The 25,299-nt window shown below is 40.8% G+C and overlaps 1 protein-coding gene across 5 annotated transcripts; it reads left to right on the top strand.

The window, feature by feature from the left end:
* The first annotated feature begins 28 nt into the window (after nucleotides 1–28).
* REC114 (REC114 meiotic recombination protein) lies at nucleotides 29–24,491 on the top strand. 5 transcript variants are annotated; one of them, XM_083756025.1, is made up of 10 exons: nucleotides 9,608–9,720; nucleotides 10,578–10,643; nucleotides 11,476–11,550; nucleotides 11,730–11,898; nucleotides 13,024–13,113; nucleotides 14,351–14,434; nucleotides 16,873–17,085; nucleotides 17,612–17,665; nucleotides 18,848–19,072; nucleotides 22,816–24,491. In XM_083756025.1, the coding sequence occupies exons 3-9, from the start codon at nucleotides 11,522–11,524 to the stop codon at nucleotides 19,007–19,009; spliced, it is 801 nt and encodes a 266-aa protein (XP_083612151.1). In that variant the 5' UTR covers nucleotides 9,608–9,720; nucleotides 10,578–10,643; nucleotides 11,476–11,521; the 3' UTR covers nucleotides 19,010–19,072; nucleotides 22,816–24,491. The 5 variants fall into 5 exon arrangements, with proteins under 5 accessions (XP_083612150.1, XP_083612152.1, XP_083612153.1 ...); XM_083756024.1 differs by lacking the exons at nucleotides 9,608–9,720; nucleotides 10,578–10,643 and adding an exon at nucleotides 29–810; XM_083756026.1 differs by lacking the exons at nucleotides 9,608–9,720; nucleotides 10,578–10,643 and adding an exon at nucleotides 29–810 and having other exon boundaries at nucleotides 11,476–11,554.
* The last annotated feature ends 808 nt before the right edge of the window (nucleotides 24,492–25,299 follow it).

Below are 25,299 nucleotides of genomic sequence, written 5' to 3'. Positions count from 1 at the left end.
CTCGCGGCTCGCCTCTCCTCAGGGACGCTCTTCCCGCCACCTGATTCAAAATCCAGTTCCGCCTCCTTCGCGTCGCGCGAGAGTACGAGGCAACAGAGGGCGCTCCCCCGTTGCGCGTGCGCAGCAGGAAAGGGGGTGGGGCCAACAGCAAGGCAAGGGTCGTTATCCCCGACGCCCGTGTGCTGTAAAGCGTTCTGATGCCTCTAGCCTATGGAAACGCGCATGCGTGAAATTTTTGAGCGTTTCCGCCCCCACGTTCATTTATGGTGGTTTATTAGGGAGCTCCGTGGGTTTTTGTTAATAACAGGGAGAAGCGCGGATCGATTCTTGTTTCTCATAAGGAGAGGTTTATATTTTTGGGGGTGTATTTTTTTCTCTAGGGAAGGGGTTGCTGCAAACTAAAATCTTAACTTGAAAGATGCAGGCGTTTCAGCTTTAAAAGTTAGAGCGCTGGAGCACGTGGCAAAAAAGAAAGAAAATACGCTGAGGCTTATTAGCAAAGAAAATTAATGTAAACTTATGTGCAGTGTGATCGCCACTTCCCCCTTTTAGATTTCAGTTAAATTCCATTCATACCTTTTATGATTTTTAAAAAACCTACTTTTTGAACCAGGCATTATTCTAGGAGCGAGGTTGGTCTCCTGTATCTTCTGTGCAAATCTTTATCCTTGCTTTTGCTACTGGAGATGTGTATTTTAGGAGCCCGCTTTATTTTTCTGTGTTAAATAATTTGCAACATGGGGTCTTTTTTTGTCGTTGGATACCACCTGGGACCTTATCGTTAAGGGTGGGTAACTAATAAACATAAAGGTCAGCTTCTTATTATTAACAACAATTATATTACTTGCCACTTTTTATTTAGAGGCAGTAAGGCTGTGGAGGACAGAGGTGCCTGGCGTTCTCTGGTCCATGGGGTCACGAAGAGTCGGACACGACTAAACGACTAAACAACAACAACAAGGCTGCTGAAGTATTTTGGGGCTTCATGATGTCTTTTTGGGCGGGGGGTGGGGGGTGGAATGCTGTACCTACAGGGGTACACGAAAGGGTTTCAAAAGGATATATGGCAGAATTTAGGCTGGATAAAATAGTATTTAAAACAATCCCCAATTAATCTTCCAAGAAGAGGTACACCATTAAGTCTAAACTTTCAAAAGGAGTATATGGTTATTTTAAGTTTGAGAAACACTGCATTAGCAACAACAACAAATTTGTACCACACCCGTCTGACTGGGTTGCCATAGTAAGGCAGGTATTCAGCCACAGCCCCTAAAATCTCAGGAATTAAAAATGCCCCAGGAATACTTAGTGGATTGATTAAAAATATAAAATGAAGACAGGCGATACTTCTCTATATGTTCAAAATGCAGTAACAAAGAGTAAAAAGGAAACTAGGCTTGAGAGCCTCGTGTGGAGTAGCAGAATGTTTATTTAAAATATTTTTTTAAAGCTCTTCAATGTTTTCCAGAGTTGTGTTTAATAGATTTCTAGATAAAAATATTAGAGTATTTGTAGTCCATCAAGGGGTTTTACATTCTTCAAGTAAGAGTGCATATTGGGTGCATTTGTTAGGCATAACTAATAGTCTGGGAAGAGAGTTCTTGCCATTTAACAATAATGCATTGCTTAGTATTCAGTGCAAGAATTGTGATCTATCCTTTTCACACCCCAGTAAACAAATGGTAATAGCCTTTTATATAAAGGTTGTTTGGTGCCACAGTTTATTTTCTTCGGGACTTAAGTGTGTATATCTAATAACAGGATATGATGATGTGGGCTTTAATCAACAAAAGGTCCACCTTTGGTAAAATAAATCAAGTCTGTAAGGTACTATGAGGCTCATTGTTTGCTGCAAGAGTATCTAACATGGCTGCCCGTTGACAGTTTGGGCAGTGGTCCTGAAATATATTGAAGAAAATAAACTTTTAATGGTCATTGGCATTTAGACCACACTAATCAATATAGATGGGACGCGGGTGGTGCTGTGGGTTAAACCACGGAGCCTAGGGCTTGCTGATCAGAAGGTCGGCGGTTCAGATCCCTGCAACGGGGTGAACTCCCGTTGCTCAGTCCCAGCTCCTGCCAACCTAGCAGTTCGAAAGCACATCAAAGTGCAAGTAGATAAATAGGTACCACTACGGTGGGAACGTATAAACGGTGTTTCCGTGCTCTGCTCTGGTTTGCCAGAAGCAGCTTAGTCATGCTGGCCACATGACCCGGAAGCTGTATGCTGGCTCCCTTGGCCAATAAAGTGAGATGAGCACCGCAACCCCAGAGTCGGTCACGACTGGACCTAATGGTCAGGGGTCCCTTTACCTTTAATCAATATAGAAATCACAATGAGTCTGTCTGTTTTCTGCTTTATCTCAGAGAGCCAGTGTGGTGTAGTGGTTAAGAGCGGTATTCTCTAATCTGGGGAACCGGGTTCGCGTCTCCGCACCTCCACATGCAGCTGCTGGGTGACCTTGGGCCAGTCACACTTCTTTGAAGTCTCTCAGCCCCACTCACCTCACAGAGTGTTTGTTGTGGGGGAGGAAGGGAAAGGAGAATGTTAGCCGCTTTGAGACTCCTGAAGGGGAGTGAAAGGCGGGATATCAAATCCAAACTCTTCTTCTTCTTCTTCTTCTTCTTCTTCTTCTTCTTCTTCTTCTTCTTCTTCTTCTTCTCCTCAATGGTCCTGGTGGAAGATTGAGAACATACTGTGAAGTGGGGGAAATTCTGTATTTTTTCCTGAAGGATTTTTTCCTCTACATAGTGAATAGAAAGAATAGTAACTGCAGAATTAGCTGAATTAGTATTACAGTTAAGTCATTAATATTATTACAGTTACGTCATTAATCAAACACAGTCACAAAGTGATTTATCCAAAAATATTTGCCATTTCAATTAGTATGATTTTTTTGGTAGCCTCCCCTTTGAATTACCCACAAGATGGCAGTGCTTACCTAGAAGTTCTTGTCTACCATGTTGCCTCAATATTATGAGATGCTTTTCTGTAATTTCTGAGCTGTTTCTAGTTACATATTGTTCCTACATTATTATATCCAAACACGATTTCATACAGAAATAACACTCGTAGTGTTGCTTATTAGACTTGGCTTCTTGAAGCAAGTCAACACAGTCTTTGCTGACTTCACTGCACTGCCACAAGATAGATTAAGTGATGAGCTCTCACCAGTGTTTGATTGTATTTGAATGGATTTTCATCTGCTTGTATTCAAGCTATCTCCCAGCTTGTTTCTTTGCCTAAAGGCCAGGAGTATACCAAGGAGCCTAACAGGCTCCATAAAATGAGATATGTGCTCAACAGCCTGAGCCATTTGGATGTCCCAGAGGTTGGCCACGTCTTAGAAAGGAGCACCAGTTATTTCAGCCAGAAAATCCCCAAGAACTGTTTGGAAACCCATTGGATCCATCCGCCTCTGAGGGTAGACCACCCTAATAGTGCTTTTTTGTAGGAAAAAAGGTATCATTACCATGAAGTTCTTGCAGTAAGTGCCACATTTTAAACATATCCTGCAATGTACCTCATCTTTAAATAGCTTCCTGCTTTTTGTATCAACTGCAGAATGACGTTCATGTAGCGACCATGATTCCACATATTGGGTAGGGTTGAACTGAGTAAAAGGGGGTCCTATCGTCCTGATGAACACCCACGAAGAAATTGTCCTTATAAGCAGAGACAATGAAGTTAGTATAAGATTTACCTGAGAGAATCCTTTCATATTCACTCAAAGAAATTTACCTTACTCAGTTTGTCCTTGACTTAGACACAGACTTTCTGCAATATTATTATTATTATTGGTTAAAGAGGAACATTTTTGCCTGGCTCCTCAAGGTGTATAATGAAGGCTCCAGGCGAACCTTCCTGGGGGAGAGCATTCCACAAATAGGGAGCCAGTGCAGAAAAGGCCCGTTTCATGCTGCCACCCTCTGGACCTGTTGTGGAAAGAGGTACACAAAGAATGTAACACACAAACTGTTTTGCTGCTTTCTCGTTAATGCATGTCTTGCCTAGTCTTAAACATTTTTTTCTGGAGTGTACGTATAAAAAAGGCAAGAAAGAGACAAGAAGATGTGTTAAATTAAGCAAGGCATGAAGAAAGTGGATGGAGATTTTTTTACCATTTGCTGGAAACCTCAGGAGGGGACATTACTCTTGTGCTTGGTCCTGCCTGCACGTTTTCTACAAGTGTCTGAGAACAGAATGGGTGTTGGGTTAGATGGCCCATTGGCCTGATCCAGTAGATGCATCTTATACATGCCAAGACCGCATCCCCATGCACACAGGCCAGATGTTGTACTGTCCCACCACACTGCTCCTTGCTCTGGCTTGTTACAAGGCAGCTTCCTATCTTAAAGACGACGGGCTTGGGACTTTCACTTCCTTTCAAACTTCATTATTGCAGAAACAATGTTGATGAGAAAAATACAGAGATTCTATTCTGAATAATAATAAGATTGAGATGAGCCAGATGTATTGAAGCAAAATAGGGTTGTGCCAATCACTGAGCAGTCCCCCTTCCCCCCAATCATTCTAAATACCCTTGTGATGAGAAGTTCTCAATTTGGACAAGGTTTATAACAAGAGAAAGAAACACAATGCTCTCAAGCTCACTTCCCTCCATTAGGGAAAATAGGGTTCTTCAGCCAAAATCTAGTAAGATCATTTAAATAAGATAAATAATTTAGTAAAAAGGAGAAAAAATGCTCTTGGGAATGGGAAGGTTGAAGCTCTATAAATCAAAGAGGAATGTCTGGCAAAGGTCAGCAGCTTATTAGCAAGGGGTGGGGGAATGAACATAAACGCATGAGAAGAGTCCAAGAGTAAAAGCATCATGACAAAACCAACTCAAATATCTATGCCAGTGAAAGTTAGTATTCCAGATAAAAAGCAATTGGAAACTAGATGTGACAAACATGACTTAACAAGGTGCAACTGCAGGAAAGAAATGGCATTTCTACTGAACTTTATCAGGAAGTATGTACACAATAAGAGCAAATGCACATGATGGGGAAGGCCATGTGGAATAGAGAGGGAGGAACTGGAGACCCTTATTTTATGAGGCAGTCTTAAATTTGGTGGTCTCTGTATCTTATACTGACTTTTACATGTACAATCTAGAATTTATCAAGAGGCCCATCTCAGTACAGGGAATGAGGGAACCAAAAATGCTTCCACTCCAGATCCTTTCCCCAGTTCTCAGGCTTGAGTAAACTTCTTCAGGACGCTTTCAGCCAATGTGGATACAGTGGCACCTCAGGTTACATATGCTTCAGCTTACAGACTCCGCTAACCCAGAAATATCGCTTCAGGTTAAGAACTTTGCTTCAGGATGAGAACAAATCGTGCTCCAGTGGCAGCAGGAGGCCCCATTAGCTAAAGTGGTGCTTCAGGTTAAGAACAGTTTCAGGTTAAGTACAGACCTCCAGAACGAATTAAGTACTTAACCCGAGGTACCACTGTACTTCCTTTTCATTCTTTTAGCATACTGTATTTTTTGCTCCATAAGATAAACTACTGGTATATCAGAATAATATTTCAACCATGTAAAGTGAACAGCAGTCAACAGTGGCATTGAGAACCATCACCACTGTCATTAACAAATGAAAAGAGACTTTAAGGTTCGAGTACTCTTCTGGTCTTCTGTGAACCCCAAGAACTCATCATTGCTAGAGTCAGAATTTATGAAGCTCAGTTGCTCACAATCACTGACATTACTTTCTTCGCTATCTTCATATAAGATACCATCTTTGTTTCCATCCAAAGCATTGCTAATGCCACATTTTTTTGAATGAGTGGACAATGATTTCCTCCTCCGAGTGCCATGATGTTTTCACCCATTCACAAACTTTTTAAAAAAAATAATTTTTATTAACCGACCAATCAAGTCAAATCACATAAATTCCAAATTACAAAGCCGAATTTTAAATTTTGGTTGGGGGTACCCATATTTCAAGTTCCGAAGGGGATCCAATCATCTTCTTGCTGCTGCTTTCATGCCCACAAATCTGTCCAAATAATGTTCACAATTCTATCCAATCTTTTCTTATTGTTTTCCACATCTCTTCTTGTTGTTTTCATATATTTTCCCTTTCTCTTTGTGACCTGTGATGGTCTCCACAAGCGGGCTAAGACATATTGTAATCCTGTGTGGGGTTTTTTCCGTTCATCCAAGAGCCATATCAGACGGCTTCCGTATATCATCGTTTCCATAAATAAAAACGCTCTTACCGTCATTAATCTTCACAGGTCTGTCACTCCCTTCTCAGTCCTCTGAGGAGGTTCGCTAGAAATCCAGTATGAAAACAAATCCATTCCTCCTCCCGGTCGTAAATCTTTCGACAGAACCAGCCAACATGGCGACTCTATTTTTATTGGTGCGTCATTCCAAAAGCTCTTGTTCTTTTCTCAATCTCCGTAAAACAAACTTTAGTTATTCAATTCATTTCCACACAGTTTTTATCATTCTGCTTAGGTCAGTTAGGTGAAGGTTCTATCTCGAGGAGGTTATTGGTTAATCACATAGAAGAAAAGAAAAAAGTCCCCCCCCCATCCAGTCCCGCTGCCGACATACCAAGCCTTTGATGTATTCTTCATGATATATTCCTGTTGATCCAACCCGCCGCTCTTCTTTCACAGAGGTCCCTTCAATTAGCAGTCTTCACTCCCGTTCTTCACTTGAAATATGTGCATTTGCTTCTTTCTAATTGTTTATTTCAAATTGCTGCAGCTAGTGCGCGATCAGAGACAGCGTCCAGGAGAACCAGAGTCCACACAAGGGCATTCTGCCTAGTGCCCTCACCCCCTTCTTTCGAATCCGGGGGTGATTTATGGGCACAGCAGGCAAGGGCAGTGTTCCCCATTCCCTTGGGGCAATAAGGGAGGCTGCATACTCCCATAACAGCCTCTTAGTTACCTTGTGTGGGCCGGAGAGATGTTATTGTCGGCCATCTTCCAATGCGCCCCTAGTGGCCCCCCCCCCATTCACAAACTTGAGTGATAGTGGGCCTCTTCATTCGTCTAGTAGGTGTCAGATCATGATTACCAGCAGCCATCCATTTGTTCCACTCTTCTCGCATAAAGAACTTAAATGGCTTGTTGATGAAAATGTCGGGAGGTTGAAACTGGTTGGAAAGACCTCCAGGAATTACAGCTAGGTGAGTCTTCACTTCTTTAAAGCACTTTTTTGTAATTTCGCTAATATGTGCTCTAAACTGGTCAAGTACTAATAAGGCAGGTTTTTTCAGAGGCCCTCCAGGACGTTTGGACCACACTGTTTCAAGCCAAACTCTCATTGCATTTTCATCCATCCATCCTTTCACTGAACATGTACAACAACTCCTCTTGGAATCACTTCTTTTGGAAATGTTTTCCTTTTGAAAATTAACATGGGTGGCAATTGGGTGCCATCTGCACAGCAAGACAACACAGCTGTGTAATGGGTTTTCTCATGTCCGGAGATTTTCATGGTGATAGTTTTGGCACCTTTCAGATCAACAGTCCTATTAGATGGCATATCAAAGGTTAGTGTGTAGCAAACGGTCAGGCTAGTCAAATGACCACACAGCAACAGAGAAATAAAGCAAAGTTTTAATTGTTTGCCGGAAGCAAGCAATGGCACGGAGGAATAAGTTCCGAAGTTCGGCCCTCCCCAACAGGGGAGGCTTCCCTTTATACATTCTTGAATCAGGTCTTTATCCAATCAAAAGGTATAGCATTATACTCTGATAGATATAATAGGTTCTGCCTAAAGACAGGGCACGAGGAGTAGGACATTACCGTTCCATGTCCTTGTTTGGTAATCCTTATCAACCTATCTCTGTGTGTCTCTGGATAGTGGGTGTCTGAGTGTTTTACTGGATATGGGGCCCTGGCCTAGATCAACAAAATGGCTTCCTTGCTTAACATTTAACTCTCAAAATGGCTTCACTGAGCACGTTGTCACAATGCCTTTCCCTGTCAATTTCCCAGAATACATAATTGAACAGGGCTATTACTTTATTTAATGAATTTGTTAATTGCCTTTTTGCCACAGAAACCTGCGACTTAAAATTATTTTAAGCAAATACACCCTCTTCACCCAAAGCTTGAAGACTAGGATTCCACCCAGTGTTTTAACGGCCAAAAGTTGTGATATTTTGCTATAGGGAAGGCAAAACCTCTAGACTGGCCAATTTGTCTACAAGCAAATACCTTCCTGGCTCCAAATACGACAATTTTGCCTACTCAGTGCACAAACCATGCAATCCTGGTCCTGGAACTGCACTAGTGGAGGCCAAAAAGGTGCATATTTTGTGTAATACACCTACTCTAATTACGGTGACATATTTGAATTTGTACTGGTGCTCCCATGATATCTTCAGACTTTGTAAGTTTGGGTTCCCACCAGCTTGCAGAATCCCTTGCTAGCTGGCTCTCAACTTACGGTATATACCTGATTGTTGTGAGGGTAAGTTGAAGAGGGGGAGAACCCTGAACGCCTTGGGAGGAAAGCTAAAGGCTAACACAAATGAGTACATAGCAGAAAATTAGTAGGTGAGCCCTTACCCCTCTATACATAACCTCCTGAATATTATTAATTGCAGTGGGACACACTTCTGAGTAAACATGCATAGGATTGGGCACAGATAGGGAAGCTTCAAAAGCAGTGAAGTTATGGGAAGAGGGGGAAGGAAAGATAGCAAAAGAAGCAAAACCCAGTAATTTCTGGGGACACCAGCGGCATAGCTAGCTGCTAAGGAGCAAGGCAAGCCATCTGTGGGGCAGGGCACACTACTGAAATCAAAGTGCCTGAGCATAGTGCAGCAGCGTGGAGCCTGCAGGGAGTCTGCTGCTGCCGCCTCCGGACGGAGGCCAGCCCCATGCTGCTTTTTCTGGCCATACGGTACTTGCAGGTGTCCCAGGAGCGACACCATGGCTCAGATGTGCTTACGGGGCCAGCATGTCCCAGTTGGCGTCCTTCTCAGCCGCCCTCAGCAGCTCAGTGCCCTGCAAGCACAGCCCCAGGCTACACAAACTGGGGGACACTAAATCATAAACCCATATCTTATACACACCATATTTCCTCCCTCCTTAACACTCAAGACAGCCCATCCCAGTTTTTCTACCAGCTGTTTCCAATCCTTTCAAATTCAGGAGTGCTGCTATTAAAATAAATTAGTTCTTTATAACAAAGGTCAAATTACCCTTTAAAAATGGTTAACGATTCCATACTTCTAGATTTCGTATTTGTGATGCCTCAACGACGCTTCATGCAATATTAAGGCTCTATCTGGAAAAACCATAACACTCCCCATGATGCTACACCCCTACATTTACTACAGACAAACCAAAAATTTCCATGACTGAAGAAATATTTGAAAGGCAAAAGGCATAGAAATAGAACATAAATAATCTGTGTTAAGGACAAGAATGAAACAGTTGGGATGTGTTGGGGAAGCTAAGCACTATAAGAAGCGAGGAAATAGAAAGGATTCCAGCCTGCTTTTTCAAATAGTTGTTGTGGAAAATCTTAAAAATATCTTAACACTATCCCTTCTGAGTTCTCAGCAGTATCTAACCCTCAGACAGAATAGAGGGGTTGCCTTTTGAGGTGACTTCTCTTTGTTCCTTCAAGAGCCTGTCTTGTCAAGCCACTGTTCATATTTTCAGCAGGCTTTTTGACTGGATGCAGGCCCTTCATCTCTTAGGCCTTCTCGGCTGAGGAAATTGCACAGGTTGTGTGAATGGGTGTTAGTTCAGGCCTGTGAGACGAAATATGGGAAACGGCTGGGGTAGGGATCCAAATCGCTGGGATTTTTTAATTTGGAGGAGGCATATTTTCTAAGAGTTCCCCACCCCCAGGCCTAACCAAGTGCCTCAGCTCCTGACTGCTTTTTTTCTTTCTATGAGGCAGCTCTTCTATAATTATGATTTCTGTTGTTAATCTGTTTTGCCTTTCCTGTTTTCTAAACCCATTGAGAAGCCTATTTTTGGACTAAGAAGGCAGCATACAACTTTAATCTGACAATAGAATTGTGTGTATTTGTAAATAATAGTCAAAAAATGAAACACCCCCACCCCCCATGAGGTAATGCAGTTGAACATGTGAAGCAATCATTCAAATATACAGTTGCACTGAAGGCCTGCTGTAGGTATTTGGGCATGCTGCCATTGTGCTCCTTTCTTCAAACTGAATTTGAGCCTTGATCTACAATTTGAATATCGCAAAGGGTATTCACAGAGTTGGTAGTACCTTGCACAGAATTTCTGCCATGGCAGACTTTTGAACAAAATAGGGTGGGAAGAGGAGAGAGAAGTGACTTTCTGGGTGGTGGTGGCTTACATGGACAACAATTTTATTACCTCCTTGTTTGTACTTGAAGTCTCTCAAAATTATAACAAGTTGGCTAAACAAAAATGACATGTGACCCTTAACAAGAAAAACATTTGAGAAGGTTTTAGGAGAATTTTAAAGATGGCTGTGGTTACATAAATTGTTTGTGTTAGAGAACACTAGAATAAAGTTCTGTAATAGTAGCTTGTTGACTTAATACGCATTTCAAAATGATACTTTCATTTCATTTTCTTATAGAAAGTAGCATCAAAAGGAGAGTATGGCAACTGAGCACTGAGTCATAATTTAATGCAAATCAATCAAGTATAGTTTTCTGTTTTATCCATGCTGTCAAAATATTATACATAAATTTTATCATGTGCCAAGTGACCTACAGTTAGTTATTAGCTTGCTCATCCTTAGATTAAAACAGGGTGATTTGACATCTAATGTACAGTAGAACCTAATAGTTCTCTTTCACTAGATGTTTTGCTTTTACTTCTTAACAGCACACTCCACTTTTTCCAAAATTCTTCCATTCAAAATCCTCTTTAATTTTCAATCCATGTATCTCCTCATTTGACCATTTTAAAATAGGAATTTCAAGGCTGATCATCTGGTTTAAGGTATTTCCCCACAGCTGTCTTCATAGCAAACAGCCAGAGAAAGGCAGAACATATTTCCTTGAGAACACTGACAAATAAATCTTAGTTGCTGTCCCCTTAAAGCAAGCATACTCAAACCAATGTATCCAGCCATTGAATTTTAAAAGTTCACTATGTGAATAAATCTGCTTTTTCCTGATATTATTTCATCCTGTTCTCATCAATATTTTCCAATGTTCCAAACTTCAGTTTTGGCCCCACAAACTCCCAGCTTTCCTCAGTTCTGTAATCCTTTTATTTCTTTAATCCAGAGGGGATAGGTATCAAAACCTTACAGGCAAATTACAACGTATGTCTCAAACTTTGGGGTTGTTGAAATATATGCAACAAAAAATTAATCAGTTTGAGTTGTGCAACTCAAACTGGGTCTGCTAGTCCCAGATTTTTTAAGCAATGTGGACTAAAGTCACTTCTGTAGCCCCTCCAGTATTAGGATGGACAGGCTTCACTGGACCATTGCTTAAATTTTACGGTCGTGTTGATTTTGGTAGGTTCCCCCATTTTGTGGTTTCCTCTCAAGTGACTGTAGCCTAGAAGATGGCGACAAGCAGCAATAACAGTCATGGGTGGGTCAGTTGTTTGTTTGTTTTTTAAAAAATATTTTTTATTGATTTTTCTAACAATATATCGTTAACAATTTTTTATATTTCCACCCTCCTCCCCTGAACTTCCCCCACACTCCCGTTTTGTTTTATTTCCATATTGTTCACCCTGCGTATTGTTTCCCCAAAATTGGGTGGGTCAGTTGTGATCCAGCTTCGTGCTCTGAAGTAGAGCAATCATTGCCAGGCCAAATTCCCGAAACAGAACAGTCACGGGATGCTGCTTCCTGCCTTAACGCTGCAGAATGGATGCTGAAACGTTATGGCTCATTCATACCCGGAACATCAGGCAGTTCCTCAGGCTCTTGGAAGGTAAGCTGACTTTAGCTGAGCCTATATGGAGGACCCTGTATGTCAATAAAATATGCCATCCATGCACGGCAGTCTCCATGTATTTCATTCTCCAAAGGGACACAGACCGTTTGTGTGCTTGGAACTCCATGGGCTTTTGCCACTGCTCGGCCAAGAGAGGGGCACTGGGCAGGCACCAGACTTTTGTAACAATATACTGTCTGCCCCTGAGCATTGACCTTGAGTCTCAGAGACTTAACATAAGTAAACAATAGCTGCAGTGGTTTTGAGAAATCTAGAAAGTTCAAGAAAATTCTGCATCTATAAAACTTCAACCTTGTCAATGGATTCTTAGGCGAGTAGTGAGAGTGTCAGTGTGGCTGAAGGCCTTTCTATTGATTTGGGTTTTGGTCTGTATGTATTTGATGGGAAGCGAGATCATCGTGACTGAAATCGATGTTGTACCCTGCTGGACACTGCCAGTGTCTATAATCTACTTTTATTGTAGGCAGGGCTTTTTTCAGAGGAACTCAATAGGAACTCAGTTCCAGCACCTCTCAGGTGAGCACCATTGCCATTGTAAGAGAAAGAGGGAGGTGTTCATGGTGAGTTCTGTGACCTCTTTTTCTAGAAAAATAGCACTGGTTGAAGGTCCTAGATGTGCTACTGCTTAGCATTTGATGGTAAACCTATCAAGCCCTATTTGTGACCCAACCCAGAGACATATGATTGGCCACAGAAATTGGGATGCAGGAAGAAAGGTGGGTTCAGTGGACCTTTTCCTGATACAGCAAGCTTTATGTTCTTAAGTTAGATTTAAACTTGTTTTTAGTTTCAGAGTTTTGTTCCTTACACCATTCAGTGAAATCTCTAGCATTGAAGTGCAGGCTTCCAGCATGATTTTGGAGCAGACTTTCATCTCTAAGCACCTCTCATGATTTACGAAAGGCTGTCAGACCTAAATAAGAAAAACTTTCCATTTATTTCTTACATGCTTCTACACACAAAAGGAATAAAACTACTATGGTTTCTTACAATAGGCACCAATAGATTCAAGTAATTCGTATATGTTGTAAAAATAGCTGCTTTGAAGCAAAAGATAAATTCCTCATACACATTGTCTTTTTCATTGTCGTTATAAATAAGGTTTTGGAATCAAACAAGGAATCCGGCTTCCTTGTTCTTACCATAGTTATTTCCGGCCATTTCTTCATTTCCAGAGGAAAGGAAGTAATGGTGAGTATTCATTTTCATAAGTAATTGTGTCCATTTAAATTATCCCTTCAGTTTCACAGTGTTCATTGTAGGAATGTTATATTGGTTTTACTAAGCACTGCTTAAATAGTTTGTAAGTGTAAGAAATTTGCACAAAATGCAAAGAAAGCCATATAGTCCAATTAAAAGTTCACAGTTGGGCAATAATTTATTAGGACAAACGCAGTATCACAAAACAGTGAGAAAGCTTTCAAGCACTCGGAAGGGGTGCCCAGCAGATTAGGTACAGTAGAAAAAACAAAGTTGGCTGGATATTTTAGCCATAGAGTTTGTAATTTAGATCCAGCTGTAAAACAGAATTTACAGAATGTCTCCCCAATGCCATGGTCCTGATCTGGATGGACTAAATTTTAGCTGGAATACAAAATAAAACAGAATAATGCCCTAGCGACCCACCCCAGGATGCTGTAACCATTTAAGGGCTCTGACCACTCTGAATACACTTTGATCTCCAGACCCATGCTATTGATAGTGATTGCTGTGCTTGTCAGTATTATTATTGTACCATCAGTGTGCACTGTGCATTATCAAGTATAAGATAACAGGTCCCTGCCCTAAAGAGCTTACCATCCAAAATGTAATATAAACGTGAGAATAAACTGGGGAGGAATGTGAAATTATTTAAGTCAAATATAACTTGCAGCCTACTTTCCCCATATTGCGCAGGAAACGCCTTGTTTGAAAGATTTCCCTTCGCCTTTAAAAATGAATCCCTCATTGATGGCTTTGATCTCAGTAGTTTGCCAAAGAAATAAAAGTATTTAACATTTAGATGTCTCCTGCGTGTGCAAAGTGGCTCACAGGCTCATCTTGCAAGCTCCTGTTTTCTCCACTGAGAAAGGCAACAACACCACTGTGATTGAACAATAATTCCAAAATGGAACAATGAAGTTTGTTCCTGCTATTTGGGGTTTTTTCTTTCTTTTGAGGAGGTACTTTTCTGCTAACTCCCTTCTAAGACACTTTTTAAAAAATCCAGTCCCTGCAGAATATTCCTAATCATTACTGTATATATACTAATGCACCTGTCAAACTGTTAATTGTTTATGAGCAACTTCAAGGCCCCTGCTCTTCCTTCTTATGGTTCTTTATCTTTAGGCTGGACTTGGATCAGATAGCCCTTGAAATAGACTGTAAGATGTATTCCTGCTTCAGAGCTATTTCTGTAGATAAATTGAGCCATGTTTTTTCCCCCCAGGAAGGTTTTTCATTAATTGATGCTTCTCAATGGCTGAAGATAGTTAGAAATGCAGATTGCATTTTGTTTGGTTCAAAAACAAAGGTATGCTGTTTCAGGCTTCAAAATTCTTTTCTCAGCTTGTTTTTATATATCTCTCTTTGGTGTTCTCTGACACAGTTGTCTAGATTTCTTTCCCCTCGTTATTCTATACTTTAATTATTTTCACTTAATAAACCTTGAATAGGTCCAGGTATGTGTGTGCTTCTTACACATCTATTTTGTTGGCATTTTAAGATTATGTGCACACAGAATCCAATTTAAAGAAAACCCTTCTGTTTTGGGCTGTATGTTGCCTGGTAGCCCCCTCCTTCCTTACCATCCACAGTACCACAGAAAATTTTACAGGTTGCCCAGATCTGGAACTACTGCATTTCTTGCTGAATAATGCTATCAGATGCTATATGGGGAAAAACCCTCCATAATTTCTGTACTCTTTGGTTTCCTGCTGCCTGATTATAAATCTACCTTCCTGACAGCTTTATGCCAAAGAAACATGGAAATAATAGGATTACATGCTTCGGAAAAGGTTTATAATAGTTCATCACAACTATTAGAAGTGGTTTTATTTTATTAAAAATACAGTTTGGTGTTCCTATGTGCGATCTGGTACACTCAAGAAAAAATCACTTACCTAGATGTCATATTTTGATGTACTTATTCAGGTGTCATATTTATTTATATATTCAAGTCCTCTTTTTTATATACCTGAAGACCTTGCTAAAGAATTGTGCCAGCTGTGAATACTGTTGCAACAATCACCATTCACAAAATACTTTGCTTCATAAAGTTGTGTGACTGGTAATTATTGGTATGGCAAAAATGACCATATGAAGCAGCCTACAGTGTTTTTGATAAAGGTCTTAATATAGCCACATTAAATACAACACTTTAAATAATAAATACCTGATAAAGAAGCTCTGAGGTTGGAAAAAGCAAGTTACATTTAAGTTCTATTCAAATAAATGCGATAGGTTTTATCAGTATCCCACCCATCAGAGTGTGAGCCAAAAAGACTCCCCACACCCGAGAGTCTGTTGCTTCTTATGAAATACTGTGTTTTGATGTATTTTCCCTCAAACCAGCTTTGATCCAAATTGAAAAAAAGGATGACCTAGCTGGGATTTAAGCAGATAATGCCTATGCAGCCGTAAGGTAGAGAAGAAAAAGCAGCATTACCTGTTAATAAATAACACGGGCTCACATGAGATACACAATTACAATACCTCGTTAAATTTGAATGATTTGTGAAAGGCTTTTGTGAGAGTTGGGGATTGCAGGCCCAGGCACCGGGTGCATGCTGCCATCACCCAACTACCACCAGAAGAGTGAAAGATGAACACAGGACAAGATCTTGGGTTTGACTAGGCCACAACTTCATTGTAACTAAGTTTTGGTAGCCTAGCTGGTGATTCATTGTTTTGGCTGGGTCAACCTTGGATTAAGGGTCACCTTATGACATACAACATTGGAACGCGGGTGGCACTGTGGGTAAAACCTCAGTGCCTAGGACTTGCCAATCGTATGGTCGGCGGTTCGAGCTCCCGTCTTTCGGTCCCAGCTCCTGCCCACCTAGCAGTTCGAAAGCACCCCTAAGTGCAAGTAGATAAATAGGTACCGCTTTATAGCGGGAAGGTAAACAGCATTTCTGTGTGCGGCGCTAGTGCAGGCTCGCCAGAGCAGCTTCGTCACGCTGGCCACGTGACCCGGAAGTGTCTCCGGACAGCGCTGGCCCCCGGCCTCTTAAGTGAGATGGGCGCACAATCCCCGAGTCGGACACGACCGGCCCATACGGGCAGGGGTACCTTTACCTTTTATGACATACATCAGATGAGAGCATTCCATCCAAAACTTCCACTCAGGAGGCGTGCCATGGCTAGGTAGCTCCCATCTGGGTATCAGGACAGGCACTGCCTCCTGGACCCCTTTATTGGGGTACCTAAATATTTTTAGTGGTAGGGATGGGATCCCCCCCCCCCCAGATCCAACCCAATGCCTTGCCCACCACTGAATGCACTGGGAGCTCTCCTTTATGAATGATGCAGCCATACCCACTAGCCAGCCCATCACTGGCCTGTTCAAACAGGCAGGCTCCCATCCACTTGTGCAGCCACAGGAGGATTTTGTCCCCCAACAACTGCGCAGGATGGGAAGAGGGTGCCTAGCTCAGCCACAGTTGTGCCAGGCAACAAACCACTGCTCCCAGGGGTCTTACAGTAAGTGGCCATTGTGAGTTGTGTTGTCACTGCTGCACCAATTCAGTAAGATCTAAAAGAAAAGCTTTTCATAAAAAGATGAGCTATTGGTCAGAAAAAGCAAGTATTAGATGTGCAAGCTATTGCTAGCTACTCCTTAGGTATGTCTATACCCAGGTTGATCGTTTTAGCACTGCATCTATAAACACCTAGAACAGGCAGGCAGCATGAATTAAATTAAGGAGCTGGAAAGTTAGTTTCATTTTCTCTTTTGTGACTTTGAAATAGAGCAAACACCGTATGTTTCGTGTTCAGTTTATTGGAGACTCCAAAACACAGGCAGAGGAGCACTGCAATAACTGTGTGCAGAAGCTTGCTGATTATGTTCCAGTTCAAGTAATGGATGCAGCAAGACAGGAATTGCAACCAGTTCACAGCCTGCTGCTAGATAATGAGCGTCAGATGAAAGATGCTGAGCAAAATTCACCAACGGAGCACATTGTAAGGTGATGGGGTGTATGTAGGGGGTGGATTGACAGAAGGAACGGAAAAGTACTGCTTTCACTTTTGTGTATCGTTTACATTTCTTCTATAAAGTAGGAATACAGGGTTGGCAAAATAGATTGCTGCCCCCCCACCCCCGCCTCATGGGGTTGTCTCAGCGTGCCTAATGTAAGGGCTGACCCTGCAGGAATAGCCAACTGTTGTCCCATGGGCTTCAGCCAGGAATGCATGTTTACCTATTCTTTTGATTACCTTTTTATACTTTTATAGCCCTTAGGTATCAAATGTCATGGGATTCTGGCCATATTCAGGTCACCTTGATCCCAGCTGTCTGCTCTGAAATACAAACATGCTACTAGAGTGATGCTTTAGAAGGCTCTTCTGATTTTAGTAATTTTTAGAGCACACAAATTCTAAATATTTTGGATCATACAAACTGGAAAAAATGCTCATTCCATTTTTCTGTTATTTTCATTCCTTTGGCAATATACATTTTATTGAATTTATCTTCAATACTTTTTAGACTGTAAATCAACCTCCAGCACAAGAAAGAGCATCTGTAGCAGAGCTAGCACAGGTAAATAGTTGAGCATAGGACATATAATGTCTCTGACAGAGCAGAATAATGAAACTGATGATAACAACACAGACATTCATCTAAGGACACATATAATAACAGCACACCCCCTAATAAGTAAGGGGAAATCAAAACACTGGCGGTAGCCAAAAGGGCAAGAATCACCCCTCCATCTCCAGAACCCCCCTCCTCACTATGAGCGAGATACCTGTCTGCCTCGCTTTGAGAACATGGTGCACTGAAAAGAGAAAGACAACATTAGACATGCTCACAGATTTTACTAGGATTGGCTATGGATGGCCATCGCCCTGCCCTGTCTTATGTTAAGTTAACCTGGTGCTCTCTGTAAATGTAACGGTGGGAGGGGGAGACAAAACTGCCAACTCAGAGGAACCAGACACCCTAGTAAAAGGCAAAAAAAGAGCCACATGTTCTTATGAATGCCCTGCAGAGACCAAAGGGCCAGACCAACTAACCCCCCTCAAAAAATACACCCAAGAAGAAGACAATATAAAAATACAATTGCAAACAAGCAAGCAATATAGTAAGTCCGTAATGCAGAGTTTCTCTGCTCTTGTTTTCTGCATTTTAAGCAGTTTATTATTTTAATGGTATATTTAGAAGAAAAAAGCTTCAATCCTGTGCATGCTTATTTGGAAGTAAACACTGCGGAACACAGTAATACGGATATAGATATATATATACCCATGACCCTGAGATTAAGAGTCTCAAGCTCCAACCACTGAGCTATCTGATTTAATGTTCCTGCATATTAAGGCAGTCCAACATCTCTTTGACTGCATTAAGTGCCTTAATGTTCAAGTGATGCAACCCTTTATGCACACTGTATATATACGTCTATAATCTATATAAGAATTGCCAGTAGTTGTAACAGGCTATGTATTGCAGCCCTTAAGCACAAGAAGCGCCAAGGGGGAAGACCAACTAAGATGTTGTGTCACATTCAGGCGAAAGAGGAGGTGCCGCAACCAGTGCTCACCAGGGGGGTGGTAAACGGCCATTCTGAGTAAATAGGGAAAGGATAATTCTGAAAGAGTACGTAAGTTGTTCCAATGCCTTTGGATTTCATCAAGAGAAAGACTTAATTAGGCAGGGCAAAATTGATAGAAAGCATTGTTATTTTATTTGTAAGCAGTTGACCATATCTTCTTGCTTCTGCAGTATGTGTTGACATCAAACATAGAGCTTCCTCTTGCATATCAACACGCCCAATGGAATGCTGAAGATCTAGGCAGTTTCATTCGATTGTGTCTCTTGGATCAGAGCTTCCCAGCATTTGTGCAAGAAGTGGAGAACCAGTTGAAAAAAATTACAGATGAGTAGGAAGCAAAGCAATAAATGAAAATGTATTACGATTAGATAAATTCAATATAGATAACTATATTGGTTTTATTTTTTATTTTTTTTATAATATTTTTTTATTGAGTTTAAGAAATACAGAAAAAAGAATAAAGGATAGATGTAAGAAAATAGAATAGAAGAATAACAAATTTCCATGTTCTTTTTTCATCAAATCTAAAGGACTTCCCCGCATCCTCCAAACCCTGCATTCTCTGTAATATAAAACATCAGCAATTTGTTAACTTATTTCAAAGCTTATTGTATCTTCCATTTTATCATGTTCCCTGATTTCAAATATACTGTAACTCAATTCTTGTGCGTTTTATATTAAACACAATAAAGTTGTTTCATTATTTTACCTCTAAATTCTTGTGTCTTAATTTTCATTTCATTAACTTACATTTGCTGAAGCTAGAGTTTCCTAAAAGGTGCATTTTTTTTAACATTCATACAGCTTATAGTGTTTTTTCAAATAGTCCTTAAACTTTTTCCAGTCCTCCTCGATTGTTTCTTCTCCCAAGTCTCGGATTCTGCCAGTCATTTCGGCCAATTCCATGTAGTCCATCAACTGCGATTGCCATTCCTCCAGCGTGGGTAGATCTTGTGTCTTCCAATGCCTTGCAATCAAGATCCTAGCTGCCGTGGTAGCATACATAAAGAAAATTCTATCTTTCTTAAGTACTCTCTGGTCTACGATGCCCAAAAGAAAGGCCTCCGGTTTCTTAGGTAAGGTAAATCTAAGTACCTTTTTTAGTTCATTATGAATCATCTCCCAAAAGGCCTTCACTTTCGGGCAAGTCCACCAGAGATGAAAGAATATCCCTTCCGCCTCTCTGCATTTCCAACATTTATTGTCAGACAGATGGTATATCTTAGCTAGCTTGACTGGGGTCATGTACCACCGGTATACCATTTTCATAATATTTTCCTTCAAGGCAGTGCATGCCGTGAATTTCAAACCGGTGTTCCATAACCTTTCCCAGTCTACAAACATAATGTTGTGCCCCACATCCTGCGCCCATTTTATCATGGCGGATTTGACTGTCTCATCCTGTGTATTCCACTTAAGCAGCAAGTTATACATTCTCGAAAGTAGTTTATTTTTTGGCTCTAACAATTCGGTCTCTAGTTTCGATTTTTCCACCTGGAATCCAACCTTTTTATCTATTTTAAAGACCTCCTGAATTTGCGCATAGTGCAACCAATCTCGCACCTTGGTTTTCAGTTTTTCCAAGCTCAGCAACCTCCAATTGTCTCCAATTTTTTCGATTATTTCCCAATATTTAGGCCAATGGGCCTCCATGTTAAGTCTCTTACGTGCCTTGGCCTCCACCGGTGAGAGCCACCTCGGAGTCTTACTCTCCAATAAGTCTTTATATTTTGTCCAGACCATCAAAATTGCTCTTCTGACAATATGGTTTTTAAAGAATTTGTGCACTTTAACCTTGTCATACCACAAATATGCATGCCACCCAAACGCATTATCAAACCCTTCCAGATCTAGGACATCAGTGTTCTCCAATAAAATCCAATCTTTCAACCAGCAGAAGGCTGCAGATTCATAATATAACCTCAAGTCTGGCAGGGCAAATCCCCCTCTTTCTTTCACATCAGTTAATATTTTAAACTTTATTCGGGGCTTTTTGCCCTGCCAAACAAACTTAGATATATCCTTCTGCCACTTTCCAAAACATTCCACCTTGTCCACAATCTGTAGGGCCTGAAACAAAAATAACATTTTCGGCAATACATTCATCTTTACAGCAGCTATTCGGCCTAACGAGGAAAGTTTCAATCTTGACCATGTTTCCAAATCTCTTTTGATTTCTGACCAACATTTCTCGTAGTTATCTTTAAACAAATTCAAATTTTTGGAGGTCAGATACACCCCTAGGTATTTTACTTTTTTAACCACATTTAGTTCTGTTTCTTTAGAGAACTCATCTGTTTCTGTAACTGTCAATTTTTTTGCTAAAACTTTAGTTTTTTGCTTATTTAACTTAAACCCCGCCACCCGACCAAAGTCAGAAATTAATTCTAACACTCTTTTAGTGCTAGAGACTGGTTCCTGTAATGTTAATACCAGGTCATCTGCAAATGCTTTCAATTTATATTGTTTCACTCCGACCTCAATTCCTTGGACCAACCGGTCCTTTCTAATCATGTTTAGCAACACCTCCAGAACTGAGATGAACAATAGGGGGGATAGGGGGCACCCCTGACGTGTCCTTTTTCAATTTTAAACTCCTCTGTCACCACATTGTTTACTATCAATTTAGCTTTTTGTTCTGAATAGATTGCTTCTATACCATTTTCAAACCCCTGCCCCACTCCCATCCCTTCCAAATTTTTCTTCATAAACATCCAAGAAATATTATCAAAGGCCTTCTCTGCATCAATAAAGATTAAGACCGCTCTAGTGTTAAGATTTGTTTGTAGAAGCTCCAAAATATCAATAATGTTTCTTGTATTGTCAAACAAATGCCTACCAGGGAGAAAGCCAGCCTGGTCCTTATGGATCACTTCATTTAATACTTTTTTAAATCTACTTGCCAGGATATCTGCAAAAATTTTGTAATCCACATTTAGGAGTGAGATGGGGCGGTAGTTCTTAAGCTGAGTCTTTTCAGTTTCTAGTTTAGGTATCAATGTGATGAAAGCTTCTTTCCACGTTTCCGGTGCCTTCCTTCCCTCCATGATCTGGTTACAAACCTCCATCAAGGGTTGTATCAAATAATCCTTTAAAACTTTGTAATATTTGGAGGTTAGACCATAGGGCCTGGAGACTTGCCCAATGAAGATTCTGAATGGCACTTTCAATTTCTTGCTGTGTGATGTTACAATTCAGGGTTGTTCTCATTTCCTGGGGTATTTTTTGTAATCCATTAGTTTTAAGAAATTGATCCACCTCGGAAGCTTTTTGCGGCCCTTGTGAGTAGAGTTCTTTGAAATATCTCTGGAAACACTTTCTAATTTCCTCAGGTTTCTGAACCGTTCTCCCTTCAATCTCTAGATTTGTAACTGTATTAAGTTTTTGTCTCTTTTTCAACTGCCATGCTAGCAGTTTCCCACACTTATTCGCTGATTCAAAGGATCTTTGTTTCATTTGTTTAATTTTCCATTCCACCTCTTGATTTATCAATTTCGAATATTGCGCCTGGAAAAAATTCACTTCTCTTAGCACATCCTTCGACTTAGGCCTAGATCTTAATTTTTTCTCTCCTTCTCTTATTTTCTCCAATATCTTCTCCTTCTTTTCATTCCAGAGCCTTTTCTTAATCGTGTTTTGTTGTATTAGAAACCCTCTCATGACTGCTTTACTTGCGTCCCAGATTATTCTTTTTTCCACGGTGGTATTCAAATTTATCTCAAAATAGTCCTTTAAAGTTTTTTGGGCCTTCTTAACAATCTCCTGATCTCTTAATATGGTGTCATTCATTTTCCATCTAAAGGATCCGGTTGTATTTAGTCTCAGTTCCACTTTCAAAGCATTATGGTCGGAGCAAGTTTTTGGGCAGATTTCCACTTTTCTAGTCTTAGGTGCCAGTCCTCTAGTTGTCCATATTTGGTCGATTCGTGTCCATGTCAGATGAGCTTCAGAAAAGAAAGTTCCTTCTTTCCCTAGAGGGTTCTTAACCCTCCATATGTCAATTAAGTCCATATTGTCAGTCATTTCAAAAAAGGTTTTAGGTAGTCTGCCATCTTTCGATATGTTGGCACTTTGTGACTTATCCATGTTTACAGACACAACCCCATTCATATCACCCAACATAATGATGTTATTGTAGTCTAAGTTTTATTTTTTAAAAAGGTTATCCATTTATTACACTTCAGAAAATACACGCAGGTTTTAAAGGTATGCATAAAACAACATAACTTTAAATTGCCATGAAAAAAAATTGCTTTTTGTTATTATGGCTGAAAGGACATTAACCCAAAAGGGTCTTTTATAAGAATGTAAAATCTTAATGGAGAAATCCTGCCCCTACCACAGTGTCAGGGACCTGGTCCCTCAGCTTCACTTGTCTGAAGTAGCTGTGTCTTGTTTCTTTAAGTTCTTTGCTGCCGCCAGTTCCCTCGGAAGGCTTCAAAACCTCATTGTAAAGGTGTTTATTAGACTTGGTCATGAGATGGACTGCACCACAAGAGACAGGATAAAAACTGGGGTTATTAAGGGGATAATATCTACATAAGGGGCATTCACATCAGCACAGTTAGGACCCATCGCACCAAAAATTAAGCAAAGTCATATTTCAGTCAAACACCTTGTTTCAGAATGGGTGCTTGGCATCCAAATGTAGATGAAGATCATCACTTCCCACTCAGGAACTCTCATGTTGAGTTAGTGACAATATCTTAAGGGGTATCAAAATTGGCACAGGTTGGGCCTGTTACACAAAATTTGGCAATGTCCCTTCAGATGTGACCGTATCTTCAGAGGTAACCAAATCAATGCAATGTGGACCTGTCATGCCAAAAGTCAGGCAAAGTCTTGCCAGTGTTTTTGTCCACCATCTTAATTTAAAATGGCACCCAGCAGCCCAATATTAACAAAACAAAACAACCTGCCTCAATTTTATGCCAAGTTTGCAATTGGTGCAGTTTGGACCTATCATGCCATGCCGAAATTCGGGCAAAGTCACTCCAGGCCAACTATCTTGATTCAGAATGGCAGCTGTGCCTACCTTGGGAACCCTCATGCAAGTTTGGTAACAACAGTTCAAGAGGCCTCCAAAAAACACAGGGCAAACCATTTCCCAACATATATAGTAGACACAGCATGTAAACTGCTGCTTATCTTCCTGAGATTTTATGAACTGGTTCAACATCTCTCTATAGTAATGATAAGTTCAACTATTTTTAGGAGTATAATGGCTTCAAAACATATGACTGATGGAATTGTGCAACATGAAAGGCACATCAAAATTTCTATTTCCCATGAAAGGAACTACATTAGGTGCTCCTGTGTGCATTGGTTCAGATAATAAGTGCGTCTGAAATGTATTGAATCAGTGGCTGAGAAACTTTTCATTAAGAAAACATTTCCAATTCACTGATCCCTTGAGAACAGCATTAAAAGTGTTAGCACAGCCCCACTCCCCTCAAAAAGAAATCCCATTTTCTTCTAATGGCCAGGTGAAAACTCAAGGCCTCATCCTCATTTGGTATAAACCAAGACAATATGACTTGGATGTCTAATTTTGAGACATCCCAGAAAAAATCCACTGAGTCAATGGGAAAGGATGATGGAAACCAACAGGCTATGGTTTACAGAGATTGGAAAGTAAAGAAAGTACTATTGATTCTCAACCACAAACTGGCAAATAATGGATAAATTAACAACACAAGGGCATTCTAAAAACCATGTGTTGCTTCTCCAACATTCTGGTAGTGTTTTATTTTCATTTTGATCTCTGCCCCTTACTCAGTTTTCTATACACCTTTTGAATAAACTGCTTAATTGAATTTCTGGAGGGGAGACAGGCTGAAGTAGCCAAGTAGGCAGCTGAAATATATTTGAAGTTGAGTGTGAATTTCATGCTCTTTATTCAGCTCATAGTATCAATGAATGAAACTCCCCAAAACATCTAGCTATATATAGATTATTTACACAATGGGCCCCGCATGATTGCCTAATTCCGGGCTGCTCCTGCAGGCCAATCAGGTTGCGGTTCACCTCCTCCAGAAGCCTGATTGGCTGCTCCTGCAGGCCAATCAGGTCATTTGATTCACTTCTACCTGGAGCTGGATTGGGTGGCTTCTGCGGACCAATCAGACTGCTGCATTCTGGATCCTATTCTAGGATTCAGCTCAGTACATAACAGCAGCCATGTTCGTAAGTGACACATAAGCAAGTGGTGGCAAATAGAAAAATAGTTGCCTGGTTGGTGTTCAGTTGACGTGACACTGTCCTCTGCACATAGAACATCTGTAGTGTGTCTTTCCCTTATCCTTGAGCAGCCACAGCTAGCTCCCACACAGGTAGATGAGGGGAAGCTTGCGTACGTACACAGTACATAAGCTCTAGTACACAACTTTCCAAACTTTTCGTGTTAGTGACACAGTTTATAGACATGCATCATTTCATGACATGGTAATTCAGTTTTACTAGCAAACCAGAAGTTAAACTATCCCTTTTCCAGCCCCGGGAGGAGTGCAGAGAGCATTTGCACGACACACCTACACACTATAGCTGACCCACTAAAGTGTCATGACCCACAGTTTAGAAAACTTTGCTTTAGTGCCTCATATTAGAATCTTAGAACAGGGAG

This window comes from Podarcis gaigeae, assembly GCF_964106915.1.
Source record: "Podarcis gaigeae genome assembly, chromosome: 9".
Taxonomy (NCBI): Eukaryota; Metazoa; Chordata; class Lepidosauria; order Squamata; family Lacertidae; genus Podarcis; species Podarcis gaigeae.
Note: the sequence above shows the minus strand (reverse complement) of the source record. Positions and strands in the feature narration are given on the sequence as shown.

Excerpts from the sequence above, each read along its gene's own strand:
- REC114 (XM_083756024.1), top strand. The coding sequence starts at position 11,522 with ATGGCGACAAGCAGCAATAACAGTCATGG. Across the intron at positions 13,114-14,350 it reads CCAGAGGAAAGGAAGTAATG|GAAGGTTTTTCATTAATTGA; the intron begins GTGAGTATTCAT and ends TTTTCCCCCCAG. Across the intron at positions 17,086-17,611 it reads ATTCACCAACGGAGCACATT|ACTGTAAATCAACCTCCAGC; the intron begins GTAAGGTGATGG and ends AATACTTTTTAG.